The sequence below is a fragment of the Pleurodeles waltl genome, chromosome 5, assembly GCF_031143425.1.
Source record: "Pleurodeles waltl isolate 20211129_DDA chromosome 5, aPleWal1.hap1.20221129, whole genome shotgun sequence".
Taxonomy (NCBI): Eukaryota; Metazoa; Chordata; class Amphibia; order Caudata; family Salamandridae; genus Pleurodeles; species Pleurodeles waltl.
The window spans coordinates 625,442,445-625,456,014 of record NC_090444.1 but is presented as its reverse complement, the minus strand read 5'-3'; the positions used below and the strand labels follow the sequence as shown (position 1 = coordinate 625,456,014).

General features: G+C 45.2%; 1 protein-coding gene across 1 annotated transcript in view; it reads left to right on the top strand.

Annotated features, from left to right (window-relative positions):
* The window catches only part of LGALS8 (galectin 8), a 225,922-nt gene that overhangs the window by 49,706 nt on the left and 162,646 nt on the right, over positions 1-13,570 (top strand). The window contains exon 4 of the mRNA XM_069234484.1: positions 1,278-1,488. Coding sequence (XP_069090585.1) covers positions 1,278-1,488 — 211 coding nt within the window. The remainder of the gene's footprint in view (positions 1-1,277; positions 1,489-13,570) is intronic.

The following is a 13,570-nucleotide window of genomic DNA, read 5'->3' as shown; positions in this document are numbered from 1 at the left end:
ACCCTGCCATGGCATTGCTGATGACCCAGGAAATTGAGAGTGTATCAGGATCAGCTGCAGAATCGGTTCCTTGGCAGTGCACCAGGAGCAAACCGAGGGACACCTTTATGTCCTCTAAACTTCTCAGAGAGAGAGTGGCGAGGCTGGAACGAGGCCTGCTTTAAATTCTTATGTTCCTTTTTGAACCACAAGAACAACCTGTTGAGGAGGGTCAGCTCCAAGAGGGAGAACCGATCTCCATCGTTGACTTCAAGAGGGATCGCATCTTAAGCATCTTCCTGCAGTGCTCTGTAATGTACAGCTTTGACTATTCACTCCTGGATCAATTTTAGGGGCATTAGGGCACTCTTCTCGTACAACTTGGAGTTGTAGCCTAAGCCCAAACACCAGTGACACACCTTGTAGAGATCTATTATAGACATCTGTTTGCAACAGTCCCTACAAGGTATAAACCCTGCAGTATTAAGGGGGGGACATGTTCTCTTGCACACTGGAGAGAACATTTCTGAGGAAAAACTTGTCAACTGACGAGAGAAGTTAGAAGCTAGCTCTAGATCCGTGTATGAAGGCATGTAATAAAAGAAACTGACAGCAGCGCCCCTGGGTGGTACTTGAATGCAGCTCTAGACATCATTTCCAGGGCGGAGGGGGCTCAACGTGGAGCTGCACAATGCCACCAACTGGTGTATTTGGCTATGCTGAAGAACGTTATGGATTCAGTCTGACTCCTAGGGACATTTTAAAGGTTAGCAATCTGCGGTTTGAAGTATCCATCAGAATACAACATTTTTGCAAACTGAGACAACTTTGTATATATGACACAAATGCATTTTCAGGGACTTATTTTATCAGAAATTAAAGCAGAAGATAGTAGGACCTTTATTTCTGTCCATATTCTGCCTTCAGCACAAGAAAGTGAATACATCTAAAGCTATCTTCTCCAGCAGCATGACTCCCAGTGCAAGCACATTCATAGAACTATGTGAAGGCTCCAGTTCTTAACTGAAACTCTGTGACATTCACAGACAGCAGTTAGATAAAGAAGGCAGAGCGATACCTGAGATGATTATTTAAAGAGGCTTCGTGTCAGGTAATAGCTATAAAACCCATGGAGATAATCAAATTGTGGCATTTGGTTATGTAAAGCTGTCTGATTTATAATCATAATCAACAAGAAAATTTGCATGAAATTACACTTTCCTCTGACTACAATAGAAAAGTCTTTTATGAAGTATTTTTTGACTAAAGATATATTTTTGGGTGTAACCGGTTTCCAGGTTCCAAGTGGACTTCCAGTGTGGGAGCAGCATACAACCTCGTGCTGATGTGGCCTTTCACTTCAACCCCCGATTCAAAAGATCAGGCTGCATAGTCTGTAATACTTTGCAGCAGGAGCGGTGGGGCCGCGAGGAGATTACTTACCAGATGCCATTCAAGAAGGAGCAGCCGTTTGAAATCCTTATTATGGTGTTCAATGACAAGTTTCAGGTGAGTTTTGGGGAACTCAAACGAAAACAGAAGGCTCTTGTTACTTAGCCCATATACACAATCCTCGAGCGTGCAACCTCTAAAACGTCCCTTAGATTCAGCCAAATGAAATGAGCACATTATTTTCTGCTCAATATGCTAAGAAAACGTGTCTTTTCCTTCTTCGTTTTTACATTCTATGAAATCTATTTGTACTTGCGATTGTGACTTCACAATCACAATTGCAGGTAATTTACAAGATCACAGCAGGTCACAGGAATGAGGAGATGGGACTTCAGCTCACCACTTCTAAAAACAAAATAAAACACGTTGGCAACAAAAACCTATAATGGCTCATCAGATAGAAACTGGTACCTGGTATCAAAATTAGTGTCCACACTTTAGAAGTGTGTCCTCTACTACTACCGAGTAGGGCGCCAGAGATAAGGTCTACTAAAAGTTACACATATTACGATCGAGGCAAAGTTGTGAAACTTCTGAATAATAGAAACAGCGAATTGGGGACAAATATGAAGTTTTGAATGGGCAGTAATTTTGTTGGCACCCCAAAGGTTAACATTGACAAATCAAAGATTCTGGCAATAAAATACTTTGGTGCATCTCCATAGATGTCCTTCAACAATGATTTAGATCTTTTAGACCCGGGTTTGTCCTGGAATTATAGAAAAAGGATCTGTATCTCTAAGCTTATGGCCGTGGATTGAGATAGATAGAAGCAGGTATATTCTTTAAATGCTATTGCGGTGGAAGGTATTAAAGTTGGTGCCAAGACTGTCTTAAAAGAGACAGTTAAAAGAGTGTCAGAACTTTGTCAGCTGAATATATCTTATACACTTTGGGCTAAGAAGGCTATATTGGTTGGGGAAAAGGGTAAGTGTTTAGGATTGGAAATCAAAGCAGAGGATGAAAGGGAAGGCCTGGGTGGCAGTGATACAAGTTACTAGCTCAAGAATGAGCACCTTTCAGGCTGTGATGCAATGAGTATGATGTTTACAAGTATCTGGTGGCCCTTTCAGAGATGTTCGTAAAAGGGCTTTCTTTGGGGGGTGGTGGTCCTTTTGTAAATGTTGTGTTCTTTTCCGAGTGTTCAGCTGAAGTATGCGAAGATGTATATCACTGATGAGGTTGTTTGTCTTTGGGTGGTATATAATTATTTGTGTACCATTTCTCTCTCTCTTGTACTTCTGTAATTTGAAAATTTCAATGAAAACTGTATTTTATCCCATCTAGTTGAGTTATTCTGTACAGGCAACATTTGGTTCCTCCACTCTGCCCATTGTGACTCGAACTCTCTTTTTAGGATGATAAACGAGTAGAAGTAAAGAAAAGGAAAACATAGTGGAATGAGCACTCTGTGACTGTCTCTTCCAATTGGCGAAAGCTCTGCGCTTTGTCTTCTCAGATGGTATTTAGTTTTGTCCATAAGAAAAGATGAAGTGTGCATCCCTAAGTAGAAGCAATAGCAGAACTAAATAGCTTTGGCAGAGGTTTCTTTCTGAGTCTCCTATTTTTGAGTCCCTTGGTTTGGTCTGTAGTCCTACTGGCCACGTTGGCTTTGAAGATGGTTCTTGCCTCCAAACTGCATTGTAAAAATTGGATTTCTGCCAATTCAGATGAAATGATTGATGTAAGTGACACACTATTATTGCAATGACTCACCAGGAGAAAAGTAACTGCTGCAGCTATGATGTTGGTTGCATTGTTGAAGACAAACTTTGATAAGCCCGTGTATTCTGATATGATGTTCCAGATGATGAGTGAAGTCTTCTATGACTTAAATGCCAATGGACGTTTTTTAGTAATATCTTGTAGCTCATGGATGCGCTTTCAAAGCTCCACCAAAGAAGAATTCAATTTGCCATGTCTTAATAAGGAGTTGATTACAAATTGGAGTTCTGCTCGCTCACCTCTAGTAAAAATATTTTGTCTAGTTTCCCATTAAAAAAATATAACGTAACATTTTGTTTTTAAGAATTGATTGCGCTACCATATAGATTACTAAAATAAAATTGTGCATGCTTAGAAGATCATCACATCGTTTTTTTATCACAGATTATTAGTACATTCAAAGTGACCATGGCGAGCATATTAATTTTGTGTGGTCATCTTGAATGAAAGTGTATAAATTCACTGGTTGAAATGAAGGGCGAAAATAAGAAAACCTTCCTCCATTTACCTCTTCACTTACAATTTAGCTATAGAAATCGTTCACATTTTTTCTTTGTAAACTTCAACTTCAGTGATCCCTTCATCTATCCAATCCATGATCAGTAATCGGGACAATAAATGACACTTGTTCACATACATAGATCTCCTCGTTACCCTGCCATAGTAAACAAAAAAGCAGGAAACATTGTGGAATATTTTAGCGGAATCTCTTCCTCTGTGAATTCCGGTATACAGCAATTCTCAAAAGTGATGTGTCTGAAAAATAGTTTCCTATGCCGTTGTTTTAAATATATCTGTTACAGTTGGAGAGCTCGGAGCATTAATTAATGGTTTGCAAATGTCTTTTTAATATGCAAGGGCATGAAATGGACAAGCCAGACGCAGTGTATTCAGATACACAACCTTAAAACTGAGTGAACCTGTCCTTTAGGGATAACCTGCATTAAAGTCACACTGGCAGCTCCAGTAGACGTCAGTATACATTGTATTACAGTAAATTATATGATATAGTAATAATATGATATGATATAATTAAAAGCATTGGTCTACCAGTTGGGAATGGAAGCATGCTGCAGTGGGCTTGTGATCGCCCCTTCAAATCCTTGTTTCTGTGAGTGGTAAGCTATTTTTTAAACAGCTGTATTCTCATTGAAGTCTTTACTGATGTTAATTCATGCAAGGTATTTTGCTGATAAAGACAGTTTGGACCAACATAACCTCAGTATTGTTATAGGCCCTTGCTCCTTGCCTCGTCTCTTTGTCATCACCACTGTGGTTTCAGACTATCGGAAACAGGATTGGCAAATGCCCAATCTTGCTTCCCCATTCTCTGTCCCACATCACCACAGATGTTCTGTTCTTAGGTGGTCTTTGATTAATCTACTGTTAGCCCAAGTATTAGGCTTTCATTTTATCAGATATCATCTCTTTTATTTGAACTGATTATATTATGTGTGGCAGAAATCCATTTTTGTGATTGGATTCACCGTTGCCGTAGTTGAATGTTATGTACTTTATTTGATCAAGCTCATTATTGTTCAGGGAATCTGAATCTGAAGAGCAGCACGTTGCTTTACACTGAGCCCCCTCGAGATAGATCATATTAAAAAAATAAACAGAGGATTCATTATTATTTAGTTTTTTTATTTCTGGCAAGTTTTACTTCTGACATTGCCTACCTTCGAGTACCTCTTAGAGAATTGTATGTTAAAAACCTTTTTGTGTGAAAGGAGAAAGGAATGTTTGGATCATTAATATCAATCTCATGACTGTAATGTATGAATTGAGGTGATTTTAGGTAGTTGTGTTTCTTCCAGTAGCAAACTTCTCTGGAAAATTAAGATTGGGCTACTGTTACACAGGTCAGAGGAATGGGTGTTGAATCACGTTTGGAGATGAGGTAGGTGTTGGAGCATATTATGATGCTTTACGTGTTTGTGAGAAATTGGGTTACTAGTTGACTGAGGTATGAGCCCTTGTCAAGAATCAACCACATTCCTTCTCAGGGTAAGGCACAAGCAAACCCCAAATTCACCTGTCCTCAACCCCTGGTAGCTTGGCACAGAGCAGTCAGGCTAAATTCAGAGAGAATGTGTAAAGTGTTTGTGCAACACAAACAGTAATAAAGTGAAAATACCACACAAAAAGGGTCAGATTAGAAAAACAGTGTTACTTTTAATAAATAAAACAGGACCAAATGACAAAAACTTAAGTCAATAGAACCGAAAATATTCAATTTTGAAGATTTTAGTAAAAATAGCCTCAAAAAGTACAAAGTGCCAACTCTGGATATCTGGTTGTGCTGGACCAGGACAAAATCACAAGTTCAGGCTGACCACGATGGAGCACGGGCTATGCGCGCTGAACAAAGTATCCTAAATCCTGTTGTTGCAGAGCGTTGCGAGAATCCATGTCGAAGATGTGTTGCGCAGCTAAACCAAGAGTCTGTTTAGAGATGAGGTGAGGCTGTGGTGGGAGGGCATGTGTCATCGTCCAGGATCCCATCGACAGGGCTTGCAATTTGAAGTCTGGTGTCGAAGATTCAGCACAAAGCCGGGGCGATACATCGGTTCTGAGGAGGTGTGAGGCAGTGATGTGGAGTACGGCATCATCGTCAAGGCTACCATCAGCTAGGGATGCGAGGGCCTGTGCTGAGGATGCATTGCACAGTGACTGCTCTGATGAGACTTGCGATGCGGCTCTTTGTGAAGGGAAAGACCCATGCAATGGTGGTGATGCATCAGTTCTGCTCGGGGTTGCTTGCACAGCAGTGAAGATGCGTCAGCTTCTCTAGATCCACAGAGACTGGCAGAACACCTTAGGCCCAAGGGTCCAAGACCGGGGTGGCACGGTAGACTTAGCAGGGTAGACTCACGGATAGCAAAGTCCAGGTGTTGGGTTCAAGGTTGCTGGAGCCTTTTGCCCCTGAGGCTCAAGACATGAGGCCTGCCAACTAGCCCTTGGAGTGACTCTAGGGCCCTGGATTCTACAGATGCAGGTCCAGTCCTTCTCACCCAAGCAAATTCTGGACAAGACATCACCCTACGACTGGATTAGTGATAACACTAAGGGGCATATTTATACTCCGTTTGTGGCGATTGTGCGGCAAAAAGTTTGACGCACATTCGGCGCAAACCGTGCACCATATTTATACTATGACGCCCAACTCCGCGGACATCAAAATTCATCTGCATGCGTAATTTTTTGGATGCGGGAAACCGCCTTGCGTTAATGACATGCAAGGTAGGCGTTCCCACTCATAAAATGACTTTGTCTGTGCGCCTTATTTATACTCCTGTGTCATTTTGACGCACAGGAGGGGGCGGGCCTTAAAAAATGATGCACAGCCTGATGTGCGCCATTTTTTTAACGCCTGGGTGAGGGCAGGCGTTAAGGGACCTGTGGGCTCACTTCCATGGTCTCCGACCATGAAAGAAGTCCAGAGGCGCCCTTCCCTGCCCCCAGGGTCACCCCCTGCCACCCTCGCCCACCCCTGGAGGACACCCATGGATGGGGGGACCCATCCCAGGTAAGTGCAGGTAAGTTGAGGTAAGTATTTTTTTTGTTTTTTTAAAGGGGCATAGGGGGGCCTAATTTGGGCCCCCCCTACATGCCACTGTGCCCAATGGCCATGCCCAGGGGACAGAAGTCCCCTGGGCATGGCCATTGGGCAAGGGGGCATGACTCCTGTCTTTGCTAAGACAGGAGTCATTTCAATAAGGGTTTTGCGTCAAAAAATGGCACAAGTCCGGTTTGAGCCATGATTTTTGACTCAAACCTGACTTGCACCATTTTTTGATGCACAACCCCCATTTTCCCCTACGCCGGTGCTGCCTGGTTTGAGTAATTATTTTTTACTCTGACCAGCCCGCAGCGCCGGCTAACGTCAATCCTTAAACAAGGTGCCCTCCTGGTGCGTAGGAATGCCGTTAGCTGGCGGTAAATGTTTTGGCGCAAACCAGCGCTGGCGCTGGTTTGCGTCAAAAAGCATAAATATGTGCCTAAAAGTTTCCTGTCCACTACTTTTTCCCACAGACCCAAACTTTACATGTTGCCAAAAATTCATAAAAGTGCTCTGATCCTCCCTTCAAACCGATTGTGCTGGGATGCAGTTCCTTGCATGAACCATTGGAAAAGTGTTTGGACAGGTTACTCCAACCATTTGTATAGAATTGGAAATCCTATGTCCAGGATACAACATATTTCTTGAACCATCTATTTAAAATCCCAATCAATGAACCCAACACATGGTGCCTATGCTTTATTGATGTGGCAGCATTATACACCTTAATACCACATGAGGGCATATGGGCTGTGGCATGAGCACTAGTTTAACAAGACAACATCTGCGCAAATAAGATTTTCATATTGGTACTACTCCATTTTTGTTTGTATCAGAGATATTTCTCTTGGGATGGTGTTTTTTATTTGCAAAAGAATGGGACCAGCATGGGCTTTTCAGGAGCTAAAGCTCATATTTTGATGGCCAAATTTGAAAACCAGTACATGTATTCCACACAGATGTGGCAAGAAAGTCCAATGGTTTATCTTAGATACATCAGTGCTATCATCCTCATCTGGAAATGCCCCAAAACATGCTGGAAAAGAGCACTGAAGAACTAAGTAAAAAGAATCCCACGACACAATTCACACACACGATCAGTAACGACAACATTATATTTTTGGATGTCCAACTGAATTTGTCATCTAATAGGCTGGCAACAAGTGTATACAGAAAACGTACAGATTAGAACAATTCATGACTTTTCCATAGTTTTCTACCAGTCATTAAAATGTCACTTACCTTTTTCACAATCCCTTTGCATCAGAAGAATCACTTCAGATTATGAGGTCTGTACTCAAACCATAGAGGCATATAAAACACAGTTTATGCAAAGAGGATAGCCCGAACTTTACACTACATCAAGTGAAAGAGATGGACTGCACACGTTTGCTACAGAAATTAATAGTAGAGAAACCTGCACGTCCAGTTGTTGTATCTAGATTCTCAACAGACCACAAAGCCTTCAAAGACGTTCAGAAGAGAATCAACACCAATGTGCACAACAGCAAGGAACTTTTCACCATAGTCAAGGAATTCACAAAACCTGACATGGACACCACAGACATCCCACCCTCCCAAGACCTCTGCAACAGCCTTGCCACCTTCTTCCATCAGAAAATTCAGGACATCTACAAAGGATTTGCAAGCAAAGGCCCACCCATCAGCACCACATGGATGCTTATCACCAACCGATCGTGGAGCTCTGGACCCTCCTCACCCCAGAAGGCACCCTGGACCCATTGTAGGAAGTTGGCTCTGTATGTGCTATTTCAAAGTAAGGAATAGCATGCACAGAGTCCAAGGGTTCCCCTTAGAGGTAAAATAGTGGTAAAAATAGATAATACTAATGCTCTATTTTGTGGTAGTGTGGTCGAGCAGTAGGCTTATCCAAGGAGTAGTGTTAAGCATTTGTTGTACATACACATAGACAATAAATGAGGTACACACACTCAGAGACAAATCCAGCCAATAGGTTTTTGTATAGAAAAATATCTTTTCTTAGTTTATTTTAAGAACCACAGGTTCAAATTCTACATGTAATAGCTCATTCGAAAGGTATTGCAGGTAAGTACTTTAGGAACTTCAAATCATCAAAATTGCATGTATACTTTTCAAGTTATTGACAAATAGCTGTTTTAAAAGTGGACACTTAGTGCAATTTTCACAGTTCCTGGGGGAGGTAAGTTTTTGTTAGTTTTACCAGGTAAGTAGGACACTTACAGGGTTCAGTTCTTGGTCCAAGGTAGCCCACCGTTGGGGGTTCAGAGCAACCCCAAAGTCACCACACCAGCAGCTCAGGGCCGGTCAGGTGCAGAGTTCCAAGTGGTGCCCAAAACACATAGGCTAGAATGGAGAGAAGGGGGTGCCCCGGTTCCGGTCTGCTTGCAGGTAAGTACCCGCGTCTTCGGAGGGCAGACCAGGGGGGTTTTGTAGGGCACCGGGGGGGACACAAGTCCACACAGAAATTTCACCCTCAGCAGCGCGGGGGCGGCCGGGTGCAGTGTCGAAACAAGCGTCGGGTTTGTAATGGAAGTCAATGAGAGATCTCGGGATCTCTTCAGCGCTGCAGGCAGGCAAGGGGGGGGTTCCTCGGGGAAACCTCCACTTGGGCAAGGGAGAGGGACTCCTGGGGGTCACTTCTCCAGTGAAAGTCCGGTCCTTCGGGTCCTGGGGGCTGCGGGTGCAGGGTCTCTCCCAGGCGTCGGGACTTTAGGTTCAAAGAGTCGCGGTCAGGGGAAGCCTCGGGATTCCCTCTGCAGGCGGCGCTGTGGGGGCTCAGGGGGGACAGGTTTTGGTACTCACAGTATCAGAGTAGTCCTGGGGTCCCTCCTGAGGTGTCGGATCTCCACCAGCCGAGTCGGGGTCGCCGGGTGCAGTGTTGCAAGTCTCACGCCTTTTGCGGGGAGCTTGCAGGGTTCTTTAAAGCTGCTGGAAACAAAGTTGCAGCCTTTCTTGGAGCAGGTCCGCTGTCCTCGGGAGTTTCTTGTCTTTTCGAAGCAGGGGCAGTCCTCAGAGGATGTCGAGGTCGCTGGTCCCTTTGGAAGGCGTCGCTGGAGCAGGATCTTTGGAAGGCAGGAGACAGGCCGGTGAGTTTCTGGGGCCAAGGCAGTAGTCGTCTTCTGGTCTTCCTCTGCAGGGGTTTTCAGCTAGGCAGTCCTTCTTCTTGTAGTTGCAGGAATCTAATTTTCTAGGGTTCAGGGTAGCCCTTAAATACTAAATTTAAGGGCGTGTTTAGGTCTGGGGGGTTAGTAGCCAATGGCTACTAGCCCTGAGGGTGGGTACACCCTCTTTGTGCCTCCTCCCAAGGGGAGGGGGTCACAATCCTAACCCTATTGGGGGAATCCTCCATCTGCAAGATGGAGGATTTCTAAAAGTTAGAGTCACCTCAGCTCAGGACACCTTAGGGGCTGTCCTGACTGGCCAGTGACTCCTCCTTGTTATTCTCATTATTTTCTCCGGCCTTGCCGCCAAAAGTGGGGCCTGGCCGGAGGGGGCGGGCAACTCCACTAGCTGGAGTGTCCTGCTGGGTTGGCACAAAGGAGGTGAGCCTTTGAGGCTCACCGCCAGGTGTGACAATTCCTGCCTGGGAGAGGTGTTAGCATCTCCACCCAGTGCAGGCTTTGTTACTGGCCTCAGAGTGACAAAGGCACTCTCCCCATGGGGCCAGCAACATGTCTCGGTTTGTGGCAGGCTGCTAAAACTAGTCAGCCTACACAGATAGTCGGTTAAGTTTCAGGGGGCACCTCTAAGGTGCCCTCTGTGGTGTATTTTACAATAAAATGTACACTGGCATCAGTGTGCATTTATTGTGCTGAGAAGTTTGATACCAAACTTCCCAGTTTTCAGTGTAGCCATTATGGTGCTGTGGAGTTCGTGTTTGACAGACTCCCAGACCATATACTCTTATGGCTACCCTGCACTTACAATGTCTAAGGTTTTATTTAGACACTGTAGGGGTACCATGCTCATGCACTGGTACCCTCACCTATGGTATAGTGCACCCTGCCTTAGGGCTGTAAGGCCTGCTAGAGGGGTGTCTTACCTATACTGCATAGGCAGTGAGAGGCTGGCATGGCACCCTGAGGGGAGTGCCATGTCGACTTACTCGTTTTGTCCTCACTAGCACACACAAGCTGGCAAGCAGTGTGTCTGTGCAGAGTGAGAGGTCTCCAGGGTGGCATAAGACATGCTGCAGCCCTTAGAGACCTTCCTTGGCATCAGGGCCCTTGGTACTAGAAGTACCAGTTACAAGGGACTTATCTGGATGCCAGGGTCTGCCAATTGTGGATACAAAAGTACAGGTTAGGGAAAGAACACTGGTGCTGGGGCCTGGTTAGCAGGCCTCAGCACACTTTCAATTGTAAACATAGCATCAGCAAAGGCAAAAAGTCAGGGGGCAACCATGCCAAGGAGGCATTTCCTTACACAACCCCCCCCCAAACGAAAGAGGATGAGACTAACCTTTCCCAAGAGAGTCTTCATTTTCTAAGTGGAAGAACCTGGAAAGGCCATCTGCATTGGCATGGGCAGTCCCAGGTCTGTGTTCCACTATAAAGTCCATTCCCTGTAGGGAGATGGACCACCTCAACAGTTTAGGATTTTCACCTTTCATTTGCATCAGCCATTTGAGAGGTCTGTGGTCAGTTTGAACTAGGAAGTGAGTCCCAAAGAGGTATGGTCTCAGCTTCTTCAGGGACCAAACCACAGCAAAGGCCTCCCTCTCAATGGCACTCCAACGCTGCTCCCTGGGGAGTAACCTCCTGCTAATGAAAGCAACAGGTTGGTCAAGGCCATCATCATTGGTTTGGGACAAAACTGCCCCTATCCCATGTTCAGAGGCATCAGTCTGCACAATGAACTGCTTAGAATAATCTGGAGCTTTGAGAACTGGTGCTGAGCACATTGCCTGTTTCAGGGTGTCAAAGGCCTGTTGGCATTCCACAGTCCAGTTTACTTTCTTGGGCATTTTCTTGGAGGTGAGTTCAGTGAGGGCTGTCACAATGGATCCATATCCCTTCACAAACCTCCTGTAATACCCAGTCAAGCCAAGGAATGCCCTGACTTGAGTCTGGGTTTTTGGAGCTACCCAGTCCAGAATAGTCTGGATCTTGGGTTGGAGTGGCTGAACTTGGCCTCCACCTACAAGGTGTCCCAAGTAAACCACAGTTCCCTGCCCTATCTGGCATTTGGATGCCTTGATAGAGAGGCCTGCAGATTGCAGAGCCTTCAAAACCTTCCTCAGGTGGACCAGGTGATCCTGCCAGGTGGAGCTAAAGACAGCAATATCATCAAGATAAGCTGTGCTAAAGGACTCCAAGCCAGCAAGGACTTGATTCACCAACCTTTGGAAGGTGGCAGGGGCATTCTTTAAACCAAAGGGCATAACAGTAAACTGATAATGCCCATCAGGTGTGGAGAATGCTGTCTTTTCTTTTGCTCCAGGTGCCATTTTTATTTGCCAGTACCCTGCTGTCAAGTCAAAGGTACTTAGAAATTTGGCAGCACCTAATTTATCAATGAGCTCATCAGCTCTTGGAATTGGATGAGCATCTGTCTTGGTGACAGAATTGAGCCCTCTGTAGTCCACACAAAACCTCATCTCTTTCTTTCCATCTGTGGTGTGAGGTTTGGGGACTAAGACCACTGGGCTAGCCCAGGGGCTGTCAGAGCGCTCAATGACTCCCAATTCCAGCATCTTGTGGACTTCCACCTTGATGCTTTCCTTAACATGGTCAGACTGTCTAAAGATTTTGTTCTTGACAGGCATGCTGTCTCCTGTGTCCACATCATGGGTACACAGGTGTGTCTGACCAGGGGTTAGGGAGAAAAGCTCAGGAAACTGTTGTAGGACTCTCCTACAATCAGCTTGCTGTTGGCCAGAGAGGGTGTCTGAGTAGATCACTCCATCTACTGTACCATCTTTTGGGTCTGATGACAGAAGATCAGGGAGAGGTTCACTCTCTGCCTCCTGATCCTCATCTGTTACCATCAACAGATTGACATCAGCCCTGTCGTGGAAGAGCTTAAGGCGGTTTACATGGATCACCCTCTTGGGGCTCCTGCTTGTGCCCAGGTCCACCAAGTAGGTGACCTGACTCTTCCTCTCTAGTACTGGGTAAGGGCCACTCCATTTGTCCTGGAGTGCCCTGGGAGCCACAGGCTCCAGAACCCAGACTTTCTGCCCTGGTTGGAACTCAACCAGTGCAGCCTTTTGGTCATACCAAAACTTCTGGAGCTGTTGGCTGGCCTCAAGGTTTTTGGTTGCCTTTTCCATGTACTCTGCCATTCTAGAGCGAAGGCCAAGTACATAGTCCACTATGTCCTGTTTAGGCTCATGGAGAGGTCTCTCCCAGCCTTCTTTAACAAGGGCAAGTGGTCCCCTTACAGGATGACCAAACAGAAGTTCAAAGGGTGAGAACCCTACTCCCTTCTGTGGTACCTCCCTGTAAGCGAAAAGCAGACATGGCAGGAGGACATCCCATCTCCTTTTGAGTTTTTCTGGGAGCCCCATGATCATGCCTTTTAATGTCTTGTTGAATCTCTCAACCAAGCCATTAGTTTGTGGATGGTATGGTGTAGTGAATTTATAAGTCACTCCACACTCATTCCACATGTGCTTTAGGTATGCTGACATGAAGTTGGTACCTCTGTCAGACACCACCTCCTTAGGGAAACCCACTCTGGTAAAGATACCAATGAGGGCCTTGGCTACTGCAGGGGCAGTAGTCGACCTAAGGGGAATAGCTTCAGGATACCTGGTAGCATGATCCACTACTACCAGGATATACATATTTCCTGAGGCTGTGGGAGGTTCCAGTGGACCAACTATGTCCACACCCACTCTTTCAA